The sequence below is a fragment of the Alosa pseudoharengus genome, unplaced genomic scaffold (genome assembly GCF_046254945.1).
Source record: "Alosa pseudoharengus isolate Yale_2024_CS ecotype anadromous, Long Island Sound unplaced genomic scaffold, YU_APseudo_1.1 YU_APseudo_1.1_scf_18, whole genome shotgun sequence".
NCBI lineage: Eukaryota > Metazoa > Chordata > Actinopteri > Clupeiformes > Clupeidae > Alosa > Alosa pseudoharengus.
In genome coordinates this window covers 8556390-8578664 of record NW_027468650.1, presented here as the reverse complement: position 1 = coordinate 8578664, position 22275 = coordinate 8556390, and the positions used below count along the sequence as shown (strand labels likewise).

The window sequence follows — 22275 nt, the reverse complement described above, 5'->3', positions numbered from 1 at the left end:
CTCCAAAGTGTTGGGTTCCTCCTTGGACCATGCATCAACTGTCCAACCCTCAAGTTTCGTGAAAATTGGCCTGTTAGTTTTAATACTGCAGACACCATAACCACTACTGTATCATATCCCTTCAGTGGTTTAAAACGCATTGCATGTCCTTGTGTGTCGACGTTTGGGTACGGTCAACCAAGGCTGGCGCAGGGCATGGCTTTTGTTTGCCCTCGGATGATGCTAGGAATCATTAACAAAGCACAGTAGGCCTAACCTATGAACACAAGACCTCACACCATGGTTTAACCTGTAGAACCACCATCAAACCATACGGACCATTGCTAAGAAGCAATAAAGCAGTCTTCACTTAAACAAGATGCTTCTGCTGACTTTCATGTAGCCTATCTGTGTGTGGCACTTTCTTGTTGATTGCATAAGCTACAGTTAGATCACCTGATCCAAAATATTGCTGTTGCAGCATTTTGCCCAGTTTTCGTGCTATGGCCACAAGATGGCGCAAGCCATACATGAATGATATGGCTCTAATGAATATGGTTCACCAGCCGAATGTTCATTACATGCTCTGACACCTCCCCCTCAAATATATCCCGAGGAAACGGAGAATGTGTGTGTGTTTGAGAGACAGAGAGTGTTGGCACAGGAAATAGATACGTTATCTACTCTGGACATCTTCAGGCACTAAATCTGCTATAATGGCACAGCCCATTCTGTTGAATGTAGTGAGATGGAAAGAAATTATTTAACCCTGCTGTTATGTTCACATTTTGCACCAATTTTTTATTTGAGGTACAATTGACCCCAATAATTCAGAATAGGCCTACCTTTTTTAATGAAATACAACTTTTTCTGCAACTCCTTTGCCATCAATCTTGTGCACCTGATAACTGACCAAATATGTTCTGTTCGCCCATTTATTAGTGGGTGGGTCAGATACACAAATGGCATAAAGAAAGTAGATTTTCTGATTATTTAACCCCATTGTCAAACAATTTGGGAATCTTGGGCATTGCAGTTTTTCTAAGGTAGCCCTGTATGCTTTATTCATCTTAGATACTTTAAAGCACCAATTCATCTTGCTATGATTCACCATTTATTAATATTGCAAACTGGATGTGAAGCCTGTAGTTTGGTCTGAACAGAGGGCTGTCTCAGCCTAATTTAATGAGCCACCTCAACCTCAATATCTATCCAACCCAAGTCTCTAGTTGGACGTCTATGGGTGGCTCACATTGCTGGAGACCCACGGTGTAAATTTGACTCTATTACATAACAGGCAAGAATGCCATGTCCACAAGTCCACTTCTGTCACACTCCGCATCATGTTTGCTCCTCCTGCCTGACACTTGGACCAGACTGCGTCGGTTTGCATCACGTCTCGGCTTTAGCGCCTCCTCACCTCTGTGTTGTTAATTACACTACATTTTCTGTGACCACGGTATGAAGGCTTCTCTTAAATCCTCAGATGGTTTCACTCAGCAATTCTGGTACATCACTTTTCTGCCACGTTTCTTACATTGAGCACCTATGACAGACAGGCACATTTTTGCCGGACATTTGTTGTTGAAGGCCAGATAAAGAGATAGTCATACAAGAGGGTCAGTGTTTTTTTTTTTTCTTCTGGGAAGATCCACGTCCCTCATCCCAGCCCACAACCCCTCCCACACCCATATGACAGTAACGTTAATATCCCCCCTCAGAACCACAGTGTCCTTTCATCGCACAGGCTCTCTCATCTTTCTGTAACCTACTACAGTGCAAGGCCCTTCATGTCACTGTGAACAGCTACTGGGTTTTTAGTGTACCGTAATAGAAATGAGCAAAAGTACCAAAGGGGGTCCTGCTCATCTCATTTTAGTATCATAGAATTTTGTTGTTTGATGTTGATGTTAGCTACAAGTGCTAGTTTCCATCTGTTGTCCCTAGCCAGATCTTAACGGGCACCCTAAAATGCAAAAGTTGATCAAAAATACAGCAGCAATTTTAAGAAATATGAGCATACCCTCAAACACACACAGATATTGCTCACCTCACCCAACCCACTTAATTACAGTACAAAAAACATCTTGACAAGGATTTCCACTTAAAATGTATTAAAGGGATTTTTTGACTCCATTTGAAATACAGAGCTCTTTTGTTAGTTTTCAGAGGGAATATTATTGTCTGTGACAAGGTAGTATTTGCCTGATGACAACACAGCATATAGAATGACCACACGTCAAACTTTTGGGTCAAGGGTCCAGTCAGAACCACGAGGCACCTCAGGCGTTCAGGCCATAAATCCTGGCTTAACTAGGCCCACGTCTGGCTACAGTATTAAAATTCAGTCCGGATTTTACCATCACCATGATTAATAGGCCTGTGCCTCCTGTGATTTCAATTATCCAAAAATAGAACATCCAGGATGTTTATAATAAATCAAAACGCGTCGCCTTACTGATTAAATGGCCTCTACAGACAAGGTATTTATGCCCAGTATAGCCTGACACAAAATCAGTATTTCTAACAAAAGATTACCGTCCATGTAGTAATACCAGACATGCACACACACATTTCATGTTCTTATTATGCTATATTTTGTGTGGACTGAATACTGCAGATATGACCCAGACCTTTGTAGCTAATGGTTTTGCTGAGGTGTGAGCAAACCTAAGATAGTCAGAGTCAGCTTGTGTTATGATGAATGGAAGTAGAGGGATGGAGCTAGCGGAGGGCCTGCCATGACATAGTGAAGGTAGCACTCGCAGCACATGCATTGGGGGAACTAGAGAAGCTATGCTGTTTGAGACATTGCTGCGCTGTGATTCTGTGCACTTTTATAAAGCCCCATTGGTTAACAGTATACAGCAGTGATGCTGCCACTATGTTTTTTTTTGGCCATGAAGCACATCATAAACATACCAGAGACTGTTTTCTGGAACATAATCACATACAGTGAACTGCTTTGCGAGGTCACCATATGTATGATCGCCTTTCTTCAGTCAGTATATAAAACTTACATATACAAACACTGAACATATGATTACGCAAGTGTTGTCCATGACAACATTACTGTGAAAAGACTGGCACTGTGAGGTTGGCGATATAGCTGAGAGCAGTGCTCACCTATTAATTGAGTGTGAGGGCCCAAATTACAGACTAGCCTCTGTTCAGCGCCACTCCACCTCCTATTCAAATGAGGGTGAAGGAGTGTGTGTGTGTGTATGTTTGTGTGTGTATGTTAGTGTGTGTGTGTGTGTATGTTAGTGTGGGTGTGTGTGTGTGTATGTTAGTGTGTGTGTGTGTGTGTGTGTGTGTGCGTGTGTGTGTGCATGCATTTTATGATGTATGTGTCAAATCGAGTGTTCATTGTGCAGCACTTGTTATGCAATGATGCCGGAACCTGCACCCAGACTCATCAGCTCACAGGGTCTGGGCGCCTGGGCCAGCATTCCTCCTCAACAAAAGCCTTTCAAAAGGGCCCTTATGCAGGGAAACAGGCGGCCTTCTGTGAAAAGGTGTCGAAAGGGAGCGCTCATTGAGGGACCAGGTGGGGAGGGCAGTGTGTAGGGGGTGTGGGGGTGCTCGTGTTTATAGAAGATTATTCTGGCATTGGTGAGAGAGGGGGATTGATGGCTTTTGTCTGCTGTGTTTGTGACCGAAATGCAAAGCCTTGGTCCCGGTTAGTGGCCACGCACTGTGTATCTGCTTTCTCACTGCGGTCAGAATTCCTTACCGGTTAGAGATTCCTCCTCCCCTAACTACTTTTACAGGAACCGGGTGCCTGGAGTAAGTCCTCACGACAGTCTCCCTCTCTTTCTCTCTCTCTTTCTCTCTCTCTCTCTCTCTCTCTCTCTCTCTCTCTCTCTCTCTCTCTCTCTGTCTCCCATTCTGAAGCTTGTTTTCCTCTCCGAACCGCCAAGTTAATGCGTCTGCAACTTTGGTTAGGATGCTATCAGATTTCACAGAGCCAAAGAGCCTCATCTAAATAGACCTCACTGGTACCCCCAGCCTTATTAAATCATAAGAAATGCTTCCTCCTGTGCAGATTCCACTGTTTGTGTGGCTTTGGAGTATCCTGCACCCCCCAGTCTACAGAAATGTTTATGTGTTGAGGCCTGCCATGGGAGTTCTCGGACTAAGGAGTCGGCCCACTGGGTTGACTAATTGGCTATAAAATGGAGGAAACCTTACCTAGTCTTTTATTGGCTGAGATTAAATCGCTTGGGGAAACTCCATGCGCTGCCCCATGTGATTCACATGCTGTTGTTCTCAAATTGGTGCTGTGGTGTTGCACATGGAATCAGGTACTTTCTCGGTTCACCACTCCTACTTAATCAGTGTTGCCCTGTCTAGGTGTATGTCAAATGCATACCAAGCATGCTTAAAGGAGTAATCCGGCGAGTTTTCACATAGATCTCCATTTCTCAGGGTCACCGAGTACTGTACATACGAAAAAAAGTAAATAAAACAATTGATTTTACCTAGTTCGAGTTGCTAAAGCCAGCAGCTAACGTAGCCAGGCAGCTACAGCATTGGGGGCATGTCCGTGAGCTCCCATGTACATGCCCCCAGAGTGTAGCACTGTAGCTGCCTGGCTGCGTTAGCTGCTGGCTGTAGCAACTCGAGCTAGGTAAAACCGATTAATTTAGGGCTTTTTTTTTCAGTACTGTGCGACCTCGAGAAATGGAGATCTATGTGAAAACTCGCCGGATTTCTCCTTTAAGGAAAGCCCAAACAATATGCCGTCTACATATTAGAGATAGATGGTTCCGATTCGTAACCCATAACAGTTTGGTCATTCCAGTTTGTCTTTTACTCACAGAGATGTGATGACAAAGATCCATCTCCCTAGCAGAGCCAAATACCTACTATGTTAAAACAAAAGACAGTGATTGGGCTTGCTTCATTCTACTGGATGTGTAGAATGCACAAAGAGATTGTGAGTGAGAGAGAAAGAGAAAAAGAAAAAGAGAGAAAGAGTTCCAGCATTCTTCCTCAATCAGGTTGCAGTTGCTCAGGAATCTACCCCGAAGTCTGCTGCTGGGGTATTTTGTCGACAGTGGGGGAGGGGGAGAGGCCGAGAGAGGGGGGTACTTGCCAAACTCTTGCACTTGCTGAAATGTGTATACTCTCCAAGGGGATGTCAGGGGTCTCTGCGAACAGCAGTCCATCAGCGCACTCAGTCACTCGCACGTCCAGCTCAAACACCCGAGTCACGCAAATGCAAAAGCAGCCGTTGATAAGGAACGCTTACGCCACAGCACAAAACTAAAGTAGTGCACTTCTCCTCTCAGAAGTCATTTAGTGGAACTCACAAAGAACAAGCTCACAGAGTACTAGACAGACAGGAGCTTCCTTGGGGTGTTTATTCTAGCCAGAAAAGCAATAACTGAAACCAGGGTGGATTATATGGTTATTATACTGTAACCTTTGATAAAGTCAAGAGTAAAGACATACGGCACAGCCTTTCTGAAACGTTGACACTGCTTGCCTGAAGACAATCTCAAGCTGACTGAATAGCTTCCTTGTGTGTTGACTGCTGCCGAGGGAAAGTCCCGATCGAAGAGCAGAGTCCAGGGTCATGTCTGGTGTCCATTTTGTGTTGTTCTGATGGGGATGGAGGAAGAAGGGGGTGGGGTGGGAATGCTGGTAAGGAGCCTGTTCCTTTCTGAGAAAACAAGATCAAGAGAGGCGGAATGAAAAGAAAAAGATAGATATAGACAAAGGGGGGAAAGAGAAATGAAGAGAGAAAGAAAGAAAGTAGAAGAGGAGAGAGGCCTCACACTCCTCCAGGCCTCCCCATGGGTGCTGGACCTCAGCCCACGTCCCGCCGGTGGGGGCTGTATCTCATGGTGATCAGCAGAACGTCAGCTGCAGGAAACCCCCCCTCCTCCTCTCTCTTATTCCCACCCACATGTGTGTCTGGAGCTCAATACATATATATCCTCCCCTCCCTCTCCTCCTGCTAAGGTGCTATGAGTTACAGCCTGGAGGAGAAAGCTAACATGAGAGTGTGTTTGGCTAATACGGAGCAGACTGCAATGGCTGAAACTGCTTTCACAGATACAGCCCTTCCCCCCAAAGGCTCCCCCCCGGACGCATTCCTCTCCCCTGCTCTACCTCTCTCTCACTGTTGTCTTTGGACCTCTCCATGGGCCACCGGGCTCCTCGCAGTCTTGATCCCATTTCTGGCAAAAGCGCTGCGGTGGAATCAATAAATGTGCCACAGGGCAGTGATATCTTTGTGTTTTCCATTCTTTTCATATGGACAAATAACTATGGTCAGGTGAGCCAAGACAAAGGCTAGTCTGCCAGTCTGTCTGGGATGTGTAGGCTATTAGGCGACGTGAGTTACGAGATGGCTGAAGCTTTGGTAGCTACGAGACCTCTAGTCTAATAGTTCAGTAATAGAGCCTAATAGTGTTTTTCCCGAAATTAGTCAGACTGTTATTTGTGCTTCCCAAGTGGGCCCATGCTTTTGTTTCAGAATGTTTACAACTCCCACAGCCACACAGAAAGCAAAAGCGAGCCCAGCCCCAATTGCTGCTCATTAGAAGGTAGGCTACAGTGAAAGAGCCCGTAGCAATGTAGCTTAGCAAACACGCACGCACCATTTATCAAAGGGTCTTAGTACGGTGGCTGCCTGACGCGCTTTTGGCCTGGAACAGCCTCTGCTGCTGGGGGAGAGGGGAGTGTGGGGAGGGGTGGGGTGGGGTAGGCTAGGCTTGCGGTACTGCTGGGGGTGTAACTCACGCCTGAGGTTTCCAGTTCTCTTAGCGCAGTGCTGGACTGGTTTGGGTTTCTGCTTGTCTTTAAAGGCCTTTTCCGTGGTTACTGCGGTAACCAACTTTTTTTGGGCCCTCTCTATAATTGAGTCTTTGCATTTTCGTCCCGGATTCCACAGCCAACACACAAAGCAGTGATTATTCCTAGGCAGCAGTCTGTGGGATAAAAAAGAGAGGGGAGAATGAGAGGGAGAGCAAGAGAAAGAGAGAGAAAGAGATTGAATGAATGCCATGAATTTCTCAGGCAGCCCATTGGTTACTCAGTAGACACCGTTTGGACTGTGCCTTTCACCGACGATGCTTTTGTTTGATCGGACCCTCACGTGGGGTTCACATCGTCCACTTGCACAACACCCAGTTCAGCTGAGTGCATGGGCCACTGGCAACAAAACACTGTTGTCATGTCACTTGGGTAAACAATCCCCATGGCTGCATGTCAATAGTCACAAAAACAAATCTATACGCAGACAGAGAGAAAGAGAAAGAACACTCTAGACCCCCAGTATTTCTTGAGGGATTTTGTCCCTACACACCTTGCATACCAATTAAGGAACATATCCAAAGGTGCAGCGGCGCAGTGCAACATGCTCACAATGCAGCCAAGAACTGCACTTGCCAAAACTTCACATTCCTTTCTAACAGAGGCCTTGACTGAATTACTGGTTTCTTCCCAGGCCAAGTCCAGCGTTGGTGGAGGGCTTAAGAGCTCGATTCTCATCCATGCCTACAAACGAGGAATGTTCCTCCCTCCCTCACCCCGCACATCCTCATCACATTGCTTTCATTTCGCTCCCCTCGTCCCGTTCCACAGTCCAGTGCATTCATGACTGGGGAAGAAGAAAGAACGACCAGCTTAATCAAACACAAAGGGGGCTGTTAGATGTTCCAGGTCGCTCAGCGGTGGATGTCGGCTGAAGCCCTCGCCAACCCAGTCCCTACCCCCACCACACTCCTCTGTTTACTGTATGTGTAGATGGATCTGCTCGGTGACCGAGCGTGGTACGTCAACCATGTTGTTCTGGTCTTGATTGAGATCAAATGTGATCCACCAAACTGGTTTTGCAACACATGAACAGGCGTACACTCAAAGAAAATCAACACTCATCTGCAGTTTCAACAAATCATGACAGAGAAAGAACTGCTGGGAAGTGTCTTACATATGATGCTTGTAGAGGAACAAGACAGTTTTTCTCTTCAGTCTTCTTTTTTGCACTGAGCTGCCACACACTCTTCTCTGGTTTTCCACTCCGCCTGGTTATATAACTGTTTCCAGAAACTGGGATATTGACTGGAGGACAGTCCCCCCCACCCCCGCAAAAAAATCCCTTCCAAGAACTCCTCCAGGACTACAGCCAAAAAAGTTTTTTTTTAAAAATCCCTAAAGATTTATGAGAATATCTTCCTGTATGAATAGAGTATAGGCACATCTGAAGCTACGCTCCATTCCAACACGCCGCCATAAAAGTCCCAAGCAAAACCGTGCCAGCTGAGGTCATCAGAAGTCTCCCTCAGTTCAGGGCAACGGTCTCCTGCCAACCCGATTCACAAGGTGGAAAAATACTTCCTGTAAGCATGTCATTTAATTCAGATCAAAATCAATTACGATTTTATGGAGGGGAAACACCAGACTGAAGGTTATGATTTCAAAAGAATTTGTTTTTGAGTGATTTTTTTTTTTTTTTATCTTGAGTAACCAAGTCATTTAAGGCTTTATTTATAACATACAATTTATTCATAAAAAGAACCATATGACAGGAAAGGCTTATACTGAGAGACATGGCAATAAATACAGAGGGAGCATGGGATTTTTTTCTCTTCTTTTCAAAACATGAGACATAATTGCACAAATAAAAAAAAGAAACTAGGCAGTAAAAGCAGGAAAACTAAATAAACTTTTTGGTCATCCAGTCTACTGAAGTTATTCTTTACGAACAAAGCACTCACACTTTTGTGTGATTTTAGAGAAGACAGGAGGTCAGGAAAGTCAGAAGAGATCTTCCAGTGATGTGAAAAATAACAAAAATAAAATAAATGGAATGATGCAAGAACTTGTCTTCCGGTTTTCAACTCTTGCTCCCAAGATTGATGTCAAATCATGACAGGAAGGACTAGAGAGTGAAGGAGCATCAGACAAAATCAAAATGGCTGCCAAACCTTAAGACTGATGATTCAGATTTCCTTTAAAAATATTGAAATCTTAATGCAAAAAGTCATCAGGCATTTTTAAAAAAAGGGTAGAATTATTGCATGAAGCAGATGCTGCATAGTTTGAAAGGAAGGGAGACAATACTTCACAGTAATCCATACTTCATTAGACATTTTAAAAACATTAAAAGGAATGGTCTCAATTTTTAAACGGGATAAATCTCCATTTTACCATTCTAAAAAATAAAAAGGAAACTAAATGGAATGGTCTCAATCTTTAAATGGCAGAAATCACCATGTGTTACCATTCTAAAACAAATCCCCAACAAAACAAAACAAAGCATTGCTTTTCAAACCGCCATTGAATGGAAGGCTGGGAAAAGTCATTCAGGCAACATAATGCCTAAAAGACCAACATTTCAAATGATAAAAAAAAATATAGGAAGACTAGCGAGGATAGCAAAAAACTTGCTCTGTTGATAATACAACTAGTTAATACTGCTTCGACTAATGGTGTGGTGGCCATGCCTAATAGTCGATGCCTTGGTCGGTGTAGTGTGCACTGTACTCGTCATGGTAGCTGCCCTGGTACTCCTCCTCCTGGTACTCGGCCTGATAGTCACTGTCGCTGATCTCCGAACCGTTGGTGCCCGTGCCCTGGCTACCGTTGGCGTGGATAACGGGCTCCGTAGGCGGGGCGCAGTACTTGGGGTCGTAGACCTGGCGGCCCAGCCCGTACACGCTCATGCCCTTCTGGGAGGCCACCTTGTTGGTGCCCATCTGAAGGGAGATGGTGGAGGAGTCCACCGGCTGCTGCGCCACCTTCTGGTCAAAGATGTCCCTCCTGGTGCCTGGGGCAGCCATGCCAGCCTAGAGAAAGAAAGAGAAAGAAAAAAAAAAAGAAAGCAAGCAAGCAACGGAGGATTATTGGCAAAATCTCTGAGAATGAGGCGTCTCCATACACAGTCACCTGAAAAAACTATGGCTATGTTGTGCTGTCCTAGTGCACAGGGAATCGGTGTGTACCTGACTTGCTCCTTTGTTGGTGCCCATCTGTAGACTGATGGTGGTCTGGTCGTAGGGCTTGTCCGTCTGCGTCTTTGGATCGTACAGATGTCTCCTTGTCCCGTAAGCAGTCATGCCGGCCTGGCTCGCACACTTATTGGTTCCCATCTGTGAGACACAAGATGATTCATGTTATTATTAGCGCCAGCAGTGGTACGATTGGAAACACTTCAGGGACAACAGTGCTGTACTGATGTACTAAAATAATCTTTGGAAAGGAGTGAAGTCTCACCTGTAGTCCGATAACACATTGGCCAGCTTTCATCTTCTCATCGTCAAAATGCCGTGCTTGCTTGTCTGCGTATTTCACCCCGATGTCAATCTTTGAGTCCATGCCTTTGGTCTTTCCCTGGCAGACACAACGAACACAAGTTGTAGGAGTGAGCAAAAGAAAACATCAAGATATTTAGTCCGAATAGAAACAACACAGGCCAGGAACCCCCTTTAACCCAGAATCAGAGGGGGCATACATACCATGCTGGCCAGAGCGAGCAGTGTGGTCTGGACTTGAGTCATATTCCCATTTTCAAAGAGGTCATTGGCTTCAAAGATATCATTGGGCTTCAAGCCATAAGTTAATATGGCTTTGATGAAATTCCCAAGGTTCTCCAGCTAAGGGCAAACAAAGAGAACAGAGAAAATAATTTTTCCCCCCCTCTCACTTGCTCCCTCTCTCTTGTTCTCTCTCTCTCTTGCTGTCTCTCTCTCTCTCTCACTTACTCTCTCTCTGGCAACACCACCAGGATGCAATAATCAGATAAAGAACCGGTTGTTAGTGAGAGTGGTAAAATGCCTTGTGAATAGGTCTGATTATTCCCAAGGCACGCCATGATTGCTGCAGGTCTGTAATGTCATTAAAATGTTAAAGAGAGGCTATTTCTGTAGTAGCATTGCCCTAAGAACACATGTGAGTACAACCGGATACCTCTACAAGCCCAATGGGGAGAACCCCTAGCAGAAGAGAATTGCAAAATAGTTGTTACCTTGTGCCAGTTCAGCTGTGAATGGTTGATTTTCTTTATTGAACCAGGCTGTAGTTTGTTGATCAATCTGGAAAATGAATGAGAAACGTGATCATATTCTTTTTCATTAACAGTACTTACCAACCCGTACAACATTGAAAACAGAGTTAATAGCAATTTAATACATCAACTATTCAAAATCCTTCTCAGCTAGCACAACTGTCAATGACTAAGAGAACATTCCGGATTTGTGTCCTATAATCTCCATTCCCAGCTTGTTACCCTATCTAGATTACTCCCTGCAGTATTTTAGGTGCATGTTCCTCTGCTTAAAATCGAGTACAGGATGTGTTGACTCCAAACACAACAAATGAGAACAACAAAAGATAACCGGGCAAGAACATGGAGGTAGAAGATAAAACCTGATAACCTAATATTTCTAGAACTTTTCATCTTCCTTCACAGAACACTTCACAGATTATTTGTATCTTGGTATGTAAGGGCAATCACATGATTGTAGTGGCATGTATACTGGTATGCACATTCATATGATCATGGCATATTGTCCTCTTAACTACTTAACCTATGACTGTCATATGTACGACGGAGTATTAGGGACACACATGAAGAAAAAAAATATTTTTGCCATGGCGAGATTAAACTCGACATGTTGACTTTAAAGTCGCCATGTCGACATTAAACTCGACATTGAGAATAAAGTTGAAATATCATATCTACTTTAATCTCGACGTGTCGACTTTAAAGTCGACATGCCGACATTAAACTCAAAATACAGTTTAAACATAGCCTACAGTTTAAGCTATGTAGCCTACACTAACACACAATATGTGGCATGAATAAAATGGCTACTTCAAATAGGTGATAGATTGCAGATATTCAGATAGATTGTGTCTTCTGTTAACTCATTGCCGTCATCGTGAAGCGCTGTATCTCGCGGTTAGGCCTATACCATGCACTATTATATAGCTAGAATAATACATGTTTCCTATATAATGTTTCTATAGTAGGCTACAAAATGTTATTTCACTCTGTTTTACGTGGGTAAGGCCACCGCACATCCAAATAACTGCCCTTCATGACCCACAGGCCGTCACTCTCCATAGGTTAACATGGAGCTCATTTTTCTAAAACTGCTTTTCCATGTCTCACCTGCATAGGAGGCTATAAGCACAGATATGTATACTCTTTTGATCCCGTGAGGGAATATGTGTGCATTTACTTAGAATGGGGTTGCCTGGTCGGGAGGCAGCTTCATTCGTCCCTCCATAGACATTCAGCAATAGGCTGTTTTGCATCCATTAAACAAACATGCAATATGAAAGTCTGGGATTGGGGAGAGCACTTAGTATACCTAGTCTAATGCATAAACATGAAGTTGAACCTTTAGATGAAAAACACTCTTTAATAATAGGCCTACAATAAATAAATAAACCGTATGACGTTTACTTTTGACCATCGCATTTATCGCCTGTAACTCCGTGATAACAGGAAAGTATTTGGCTGAGCAACAGAGGTTAATATGTTCTATGTTTTGTCCACATGATGTATGGCCTATGTGTATGTCTAATCATTGTTGCACTCGAAGAAAACTGCAATGTTTCATTCGTCCTTCCTTTCAATCGTCCCGAGCGGTCGTTCTCTCTCCAAACTAACTTTATTCTCGAAATGTCGAGTTTAATGTCGGCATGGCGACTTAAAAGTCGACATGGCGAGTTTAATCTCGTCAAGGCAAAAAATATTTGTTTCTTCATGTGTGGCCCTAATACTCCGTCGTACATATGACACCGTGTCACATGATCATGAGAATAGACATTTCCAAATAGAGATGATGTATTATCTTATAATATACGTGACTTGTTCTTCTTGTACTGATCCTGAGTCAGTCCCTTCTCCCCTATGCAATTCACATCAGGCAAGCAGAGCACACGGTCGCCCACAAAGTCACCATGTCAGATCTACTCCAGTCTCCCAGGACTGAGCATGAACACACACACACACACACACACACACACACACACACACACACGATAAAAACGTATTTTCCAAGAAGAAGGAAACACTCGCCACTGACGCATGACACAAACTCAGACACAGACACACACTCACTCGCACAAGATGACCCCATCCTTCAGACCCTTCTGGAAGTTGTCTCCGATGGGCATGCCCGTGACCTCCTCAATCCAGAAGCGCAGCTCCTCCTCTTTTTGCATGTCATACTTCTGAGCGATCTGAAAGGGGAAAAAAATAAATAAATAAAAAAAAAAACACAACAAATCAAAATCGATGCAAATAAAAGAAACACACAAAAAATAAATTAACATTCACACGACTCCTATTTCCACACCTACACAGTCAACACACCCATCTATCAGACGATGAAGACAATCATAGCTTTTTTTTGGAGGTAGAAAAGTTCAGCTGTTCTAAAAAATGTGGAAGCGTGTGCCTGGGGACTGCAGTGCCAGGAGGAGGTTCTTTACAGATGAGAGCGCGAGGGGCCTGTGATCACATAATTAGGGCCTCATCAGGAGACCTTGGTTTCCTCCACTTGGGCCGTGTCAAATCAAATCAACACCAGATGCAAAGTGTTATTTCACCGCCAAGGAACAGAGACGGACACACAAGTGACTGGAATCCTTTTACGAGAGGGAAAAGGGAGAGAGAGAGAGAAAAAAAAACAAATTGGGTAGGTCATGTGCTGAAGGACACAATATTTTATAAAAGCTTTACTTGTTGTATTAAAACACACACACACTTTTTGTTGGGCTCAATTGAGGGTATGGTTATCGTTAAAACACTGTGTACCCGTTTAACCTTTTTGAAAGCAAAAACCATGGGAACAAATGTGGGAGGACAAAGAAAAACAAAAGCAGTGATGCCTTCTTTTGAAAATAGTTTTGAGATGGTCCAAATGATAAAGGCTGAAGGCTTTGTCTCGTTGGCCTGCTTGTTGTAGAGCAAGAATGACTCACGTCATGGACTGGAAACACAGTTAAAAAAATAACAACATCACCACCACCACCACTGCCATGAAAAAAAGACCCATCCCTTTGGTGAGTTAGGTCAGTGACATAAGCTTCCTGTTTCCCAGGTCCCTTCACAGGAAGCACGGTGGACTCTAAATAACAGCGGCCCTGCTGTCCTCTCTGAAAAGCGCTGTGTGTGTTCCTGACAGTTAGAGACAGAAGAGCTGCATTATCATTGACTACAAGGTCCTGTGACCTACACCTGCAACCATGACGTCTCAGCAAATCCTCACGCAATTAAACACACCACATCAGAAGACCAGATAATGAGTATGTTTCAACCAGGTATTTAGATCAAGAGAAACTATTCCTGGAAGAGAGACTCTCTCAACACATATTTATATCTGTGGCAGCAATTTGACAGCCATGCGTAAATAAGTGTTGATTCCATGATTAGTCACAAACATTCCCCTAGTATTTCCTGTTTGGCAGTACTATTGAAATGGATTGTCGTCATCACAAACATAAAGGAAGTGACCCATCTGATTGTGTTGTAGAGAAGAGAAATGGCCACGGTCAGAGAGAGTGAAGAGATCAAGATGGGCATGAAAAACACTGGAGGGCAGTTTAGACTTCCCACACAGAATTGTGGGAAAACAGGAACCTCCGCAACATGTGTGAAAGTAGAGCACAAGAAGACCCAGCGGCCCCTGGGCATGTTCAAACACACACACACACACACACACACACACACACACACTTGCAGCCATAACATTTCAATAATCAGTAAGCTTCTCATTAAATATGGAACCAGCCACATGCCCTTGGACAAGCTGCCAAGTTATCAGTTATTCAGTTCCTGTTATCAGTGCTGACAGTTGCACAGGCACGGAAACACACACACACACACACACACACACACACACACAGTAAGAGTTTAAATAATCTGATGACACCAAAGTCATTAATGGATCTTTGACATGTTAACTTTCTCACACTGCAGTCCCTCTCTCTCAGACACACACACACACACACACACACACAGGAACTGAAGTCAACACCCCATTATATAAAAAGTATTCAAACACATTTGAGGCAGCGTGAAATGCACTGACTTTGCTGTAATGTAAGTGCATTGCTGTAATGCTCCTTAACTTTCAAAAAGTGATTCCACCCCCCTCACACCGCCTTTTGCTCTATCTGTCTCACTCTTCCCAAGCTCTCCCAGGACAGAAGGCTGAAGAGAGAGAGAGAGAGTCAGTCAGAGATAGAGATAGAGAGAGAGAGAGTGAGTGTGAGTCAGTCAGAGAGAGAGACACAGAGCTCGAGAGGGAGGTGGTTGAGGAGGCCGGAGAGAAAACATCTGGACGCCACTCCATTTCACAGTCCACTCATTGTTTGGCTGCTCCTCTCGCATACGCTAAACCCAACACGCTCCCCGTGAGCCGATATTAGCTCGTTGCCACCACATCACTCACGTCACCCCGGCATGCGGCTCAGACGGGCAACAGGGAGGGAAATTGTTCAGTGTCAAGCAGAAACACTTAACACTCATAAAAGACAAAAGCCATACACGTCTACTCTCACACAGGAGTACGTACCGACAGCTTTACAAATGCAGGCCTAAAAGAGAAAAGGCCCATAAACGTGTAGACGAATGTTCCCATGCACCCCCCACTCACTGCAGAAAGAAAAGGGCCATTTCTGTTAATCTACAGTCAATCACTCCCCCACACCAAGCCACTGTCAGCAGGAATGTGACCCATCGCCATAAGAGGGGGAAAAGGAATAAAAGGACATAGGGATAGTGTCCATGTTCTGACTGTTCAATTTGAGGTCAGGTCATGGCAGATCATTCCCCTCTCACCCCATTCAGTTCAATGCACCATCCTCACAAAACTGACCGATGAAAAGGCCAAGGCCTTGAATGCAGCCACCATCTTGGGAAAGGGCACATCGGAGAGGTTCTGTTCCAAAACATGAGTCAGTGGAAGATTTGAGGCGCTGATGATATGAAAGGGTTTCGTTCGGGGAGCAGAGTGGCCGCATCCATGACAACCATCTCTGGAGTAATCGTGCAGGAATTAATCAGTAGCCTTTTGTGAGACTGAAGCCAGGGACCAATACCAGAAAGTACAGATGGGTTGTTCAAGAGAGAGGGATGGATTAGAGGGCAGAGCTTTTCTCTCCCTCCCTCACTCACTCACTCACTCACTCTCTCCTTCTTTCTTCCTCTCCTTCTCTACACTTCTTTTGGCAGTCGTGCTCTGGGAAGACTGCCAAGATCCCAGGAGGGGGGGGGGGGGAGCAGTGGAGAAATGAGATCCAGCTCTCTTTATATTGATGGAGTTGTTAAAGAGATCTTCTGGGGGGTGGGGGAAGGGGAGGAAAAAAACTAGAAGTTTACATCTCAAGTCGCTGTGGAAACTTCTGGAAGCTCCAGCAAAGCCCCACCCCATCTGCAGGCTCCAGCCCGTTTGCGTTTCCTGATGACATCCCTGAACCAGGCAAACATCTGGAGAGGCCAGGGATGGCGGCCAGGAGGTCAAAAACATGGCACAACCCAACTGTGTTGAGCATAATATCACCCTTGAGGACAATTCATACATGGTTTAATGCAAGTCTAGACAGTTCCTCAGTGGGATAAATATTCCCCAAAATGAAGCCTTTATAAGTCATACAAAAGGCATTTATGTGAAGCCTTCGTTCTCATCAACATGCCACATCTTTGAGAGAGTGAGAAAGTCAATGATGCAATAAGATCTGATCCAATGAATTACCTGAAGTACACAATCCTGTTCAGCGCTCCTACAACCAGCTGCTATGCACTAAGGGCTACTAGCATGTTGGATCAACCATTTATTAAACCACACATGTGACAAAGTATTGAACTGTGTAGCCCAGCTGGTGCTCATTAATATTTAACCATGCGTTAGCTCTAGCAATGCTCAACCGACCACATAATGTGAGGCGATCGTTGGTACAATACAAGTGAAGTGAACTAGAAATGTTTACATAAGATCGGAAAGCCCAGGCAACATCAAACAACAAAGACATCTCCAAATCAACTGAGCAACGCCGTACAGCACCATCTTTCATTATGTTCTTATCCTCTATAAATCTACTGCTCAACACAACATTTTACATCAGACAAAATCAGTTTTACGCTCTGGTTTCCAATATATGATTGAGAACCAATAAGGGTTTGTGCAAGAGTTTTCTGCACCCTGCAGATATCAGAGACACAACTGTGTGCGGCAGATAACGGTCAACAAAACACTCAGGGCCATCCTTTCAAGGTTAAATATTCATGGCCATTTGGGGGGGTGGGGGTGGGGGGTATATCTAAAGGAGGCGGGAGAGACAACTAAAACAATAGGTCCAGGAAAAGGATGTTCCTGCTCTTCCTAAAATGGCAGCACAGGGTTAACAAACAGTCCTGATGCTGAGGATGGCCTGAACCAATCCAGAGAAAGTGTCATTCGTCAGCACATTACAGGCATTGCTAATAACCCTCCTCCTCTGACACCACCACCACCACCACCACCACCCAGGGTCACCTCATCTAACACTTAACATTGCTGAGCACAGGCAAAGGTGGTCGACTTATAAAATGCCTCAGTGCCCAGTCAAGAAATCAGATCACGTAGGCGTCACATCCATCAGCCAGAACTGGTGTGGTTACACCACAGTGACCCAAACCACATCATTTATCTTCTCTTCGTCCTTCATCCATCCAACCAATAACAACCACCCCTTCTTTCTCTCTCCTTCTCAAAACCCTTTTGGCCTCTCCCAGGACAGAGAGTCCTGAGTGAGGACCTATTCATTCGGGCTTTGGCCCTCCATCAGGACACCGGAGATCCACGACCACAGAAGCAACACACACACACACAGCACCGGGAGATAAAGTCCAGGCCAGGCAGGCATGCCACAGTCAGACGTGAACTAGAGTGTTGAGGAGAAACAGCTTCCCAGATTAGTGAAAAATTACTTTTTTTTTTAAAAAAAGTAAAAAAATGAACACAAGGTATCTTTAACCACCAAAGCCAGCCAGCCCCCCCCCCCCCTCCCCCCCCCACCACACACACACACACACACCACCCTCCTCCAGACCCTCAGTGATGCAGAACATCACGGCTGATGGAATTTAGCCGCTGCCGTAGCACGATGGTGGGAATCCAGCGCCTGCAGCTGGGAGACGTGGAACTGCTCCAGGAGGTTATTATAAACAAATGAGAGAAGACTTGGGAGGGTTTGCTCAATCATTGTTTTTTCCTTTTTTTTTGGTCAAAGTGACTTTTCTTCCCTTTGATGCTTCAATTGAAAAGTACTGGCAGGACTACAAAACCCCCAAATATCAAAAGGTTGAGCCTGTAGCAAAGTCTTAAGAGGACACAATATCAGATACCTGAAAAGGGGATTTGTCAGTGGTCAGCATTCAAGAATTAAGATTTTTTTTTTTTGCCAAATTCTTTTTACTGAATTTGAGATAAGTCAGCAACAAGTCGTCTTCTGGGAAACACAAAAGATTTAGATGCGGTACAATCCCTTGCTCTGTGTCCCCGCTGAGCCAACAATTCGCCCACCCAAAGGCAAACAGGAACCACAATGGGAAAAACCAAAGACCCTCATTGTGCAAGGAAAAACAATGCATCCCAGACCTCTTGTAGGATTATGTCTAAAATTAAGCACAGATTTGGTTTGGCAAATTCGCTAGGTGCTCTTTGGGGAATCATCAGATGTGGACAGACCAAAGAAATGATCCCTGATTCTTTTTCCCATATGTGAAGTGAAGTTGGCAACCAGCCATAAACCAAATTGACCTTTCTGACAGTAGAATTATGCTGAGAGTGCTCGCACCATGCATGCCCTCTTCAACACTGATATACTTATCTACATAAACATTCGGTAAAATATGTGCAGTCTAGACTGAGCCTAGCCTCATCAATGTTATATTTTCCAATTAACTTGACATCTCACATGGAAACATGACACTTCTGACCTCCTTCCACAACTTTCCAAGAAAGCATGAGCGCTCAAACAATGCAAGCCTGCAAAACTGCTTATTTTCGTCAAGTCTGATGTGCAAGCCTCCCCTCCCTCAATTCAACCTAATGCAACTTGGCAGCACCTTGCTCACTGGGTCATGAAAATCCAGATACACACTTCAACGGTCTACTTCTAAAGCAACAAACATTTGCACTGACATGGTTGAGTCAAGAGTTAATCAGTAAGAGTCAGTTCTTTCTCAAGCCACCTAATAAAATGAGTTTGCACATGTACAAAATGCTTTACATTTGTGTGATATGTTGATACTTTATGAACTTTTGTCCATCATTCTCATCTACCATACTTTGAGGACTCAAACGAGGCAAATTAAATGACAGTAACAGTCTATTAGTGCTGACAGTTATGGGGGAGTCTGTAGAGTTAAGTCATACCAGCAAAAAAAGGAAAGACAAAAAACTCAGTGTGTTCCACTTTCCTGTCAAAAACATTGTTGGCTTTTCCAATAAACCCCAGTCCCTTGGCTGCCATCGTGGAGAATACTTCAGAATAATACTGACATTAGAAAAGGAGCTGATAATTTTTCATTTTAATACCCCCCTTGGAAAAAGTACAAATTTCTTCTCTTTTTTTCACCTGACCCACTTTAAGACATGCACGTCATTGCAACAGATTTTAATAGAGAGTTAAAACATGAGCGGAATGCAACAGTGGTCATTCGGCCATAAAAGAAAAAAAGCCAACCCTGGCCAGCACCACAGCAATACAAACCAAGCGAACTAAATGGTAAGCAATGACAATGGCATCCAACTTCAAACTGAGTTATGCAACAAAGAGAAATCGGAGCCCAAACTTGGCAGCTGGGCTTTGGCCACATGCTTCATAGATATCCTCCATCACAGGAGGTAAACCCAAAGAACCTCAGCTTAAGTGAGTTTCCAGAGACTACCCATTGGCTATGCAAACTTTATCCAGATGAGAAGCCTCTTCAGGGACATAGTAAAGGGAGCTACAGTGTGACAAATTAAAATCCAGATGAGATATTTTGAGATGAACATATTAAAGTACCACAGATGCAATAAGTTGCTCAACAAAGTTGATGCATAATATAGTCTACAGCAAGGGAATGCATATGTCAAAGTTACATGAACTGACTAATCCTGAACCACCACACAATGGAGATGAGCAATATTATCTTCCAACACCTTAAAAAACTAGCCTAATGCAATTTCAAACTGCTTCATCCATTAATTTAAACAATTATGGGCAGTCATGTGTTCATATCAAGTAGTTCTGTAGCATCCAAACTAATGGTCTCCTTACACCAAACAACTTTGACAAGATTTGGGAAAGATTCTTAAAAAATTGTAGTCTAGTAAAGCTTGAATGGGGGGCATTAGTTAATAGACCCCAGTCTTTCAAGAACCTCCTTCAAATCTTGTCAAAGTTGTTTGGTGAAAGGAGGCCATAAGGAATGACTCAAAGTCTGACAACAATTCATTTGTTAATCTGTAATGTTGTTTTCTTATAGGCCATTGTTTCTGCGGTTTGATAAACATTTGTCTTCTAATTACTTTACAGTTCGACCATGGCACAAAGTCAGAAAACTTTTGTATTAGAGTCAACTCTTTGCAAGTCATGAGGTGGATAAAGTGAACTTTTATTTAGTTCAGTCAGTGCAGTTCAGTTAGTTCACCATTCATTTAACACTAGTCCTGCCCACTTCCATCGGGTAACCGATGATGTCATTCTCTAACAATTTTAACAGGATCAGAATTCCACTTTCTGAGTTTGAGTTATAATTTAACTAGGTAGCCTAGAGAAGAGGTCACTAACGCGTTAACTGAAATTCGACCATGCCTGTGAGAAGATAACTCCAAAAGCTGAAAGAAACCTCTGATTTAGTTTAAGAATGGGTGGAGGCGCCATGCGATTTGAAATAGGACATGCATTGTCCTAGCTGTGATTGAAGTTTTTTCCAACTGTGCGGTCTATGCTTAGCCTAGGCTACACCTCACACATTAATTTGAAATAATCAGGTTCTTGACTATTTGCATAGCCTGCATCGACAATCCAAGATATTTAAATGGAAAGGCTAATCTAAATGCACCATGTGCAACAACATCTAGCTGCCCACATGCATTAGGGTCCATGATTCGGCTCCTCCCAGAGAAGGATAACAATGAGTTGCACTTGGCTTTCGTCTCACGTAGTTTTAATCACACGTTTTTTCTAAGAGGCATAATCTTCCCGCAACTTCAGTCAAATAATGAATGAAGATGGTATCCTATCCTAGTTGGGTCTTCGTGGAGGGTTTTGATGATTTGATTATTTTGCAAGACTATAATCTAGCCAACAAACAAAAAAAGATTAGGCTACGTCGGACCGTGAGGGGAACCTTTGGAAATGTGGCTCCCCAAATCAACTCACGGCGCGAATAGATAACCAAAGTTTTCTGAAGTAGGCTAGCCTAACCTACTCGTTTTGCTTATGATAAACAATAAATACGTCTATGCTTTTCTGTAGAACCACCATTGCAAAACTATAGTGGGATCCCTTCACCACTGTCCAGGTAGCCTAATGAATAAGATGATGTTGAATATGGTCATCCTTGCAGTTGTTGACGACGTCAACTGGCCTATCCGTCAAAAGCATAACAACATCAGTTAAACAGATGCTGGCTGTTTGCGAATGACTGAGAATATTTCTGCGTAGCCTTTGGAACCTGGCCTCGCCTGAAAACTCAGCTGTAACCGGTTTGGACAACGAAAACAATACAGTAGGGTACTGTGCATTAAACATGTCCACACTTTACCTTGCTTTTAACCTCTGCGGATAATCCGTAGGCTGGTCCCTTGTTGAACTGGGTCATGATTTTTAGTTGCAAAGTTTATAGTTAGAAGAGTCAGGAGCTACAAAGTAGCAACAACGTGTATTTTCCGAGATTTCAAGCAGCGAAGTAAAACCGGTATCCCGGGGGTACAGTCCACACAGAAGAACAAAAATCCGTGCGCGTCGGTCCGTCACTGGAGTTTGGTGAAAGAGGCTGCGTGAACTCTGAAACTTCTCGGTCCGATAGCTCATTTTGTGTGGAAAAAATGTCGCAAGAGGACTGACGGCTCGTGGCGGACCAATCACAGGCGCGTATTTTACATACCCTCTTCCCATTGTTCGGCTACAGCGCGCTGCAGTGAAAGTGTGGTTCTGAGCCTCAAATATTAAAGTATTGCCAGATACTGATGGGGTAGGGGGTAGGATAAAAAGCCTAGGTTACTATAAAATAGGCTAAAAGCCTACTAAAATCAAATGGTGAGGGATAAAATACATTGGCCTATTGCT

At 43.9% G+C, this 22275-nt stretch overlaps 1 protein-coding gene across 1 annotated transcript; it reads right to left on the bottom strand.

Moving 5' to 3' along the window:
* Positions 1 to 8464: 8464 nt before the first annotated feature.
* On the bottom strand, positions 8465 to 22001 carry cnn3a (calponin 3, acidic a). The gene is made up of 7 exons (XM_076290200.1): positions 21752 to 22001; positions 13067 to 13188; positions 10961 to 11027; positions 10452 to 10589; positions 10210 to 10326; positions 9939 to 10085; positions 8465 to 9782 (listed from the first exon to the last, which is right to left on the bottom strand). The coding sequence occupies exons 1-7, from the start codon at positions 21806 to 21808 to the stop codon at positions 9441 to 9443; spliced, it is 990 nt and encodes a 329-aa protein (XP_076146315.1). The 5' UTR covers positions 21809 to 22001; the 3' UTR covers positions 8465 to 9440.
* Positions 22002 to 22275: the final 274 nt, after the last annotated feature.

Bases quoted from the DNA above. Each gene is read 5' to 3' on its own strand.
- cnn3a (XM_076290200.1), bottom strand. From the start codon at position 21,808: ATGACCCAGTTCAACAAGGGACCAGCCTACGGATTATCCGCAGAGGTT. The intron at 13,189-21,751 runs GTAAAGTGTGGA...TTCCCCTTTCAG, and splicing joins CCGCAGAGGTTAAAAGCAAG to ATCGCTCAGAAGTATGACAT. The intron at 10,327-10,451 runs GTATGTATGCCC...TGTGTCTGCCAG, and splicing joins TGCTCGCTCTGGCCAGCATG to GGAAAGACCAAAGGCATGGA.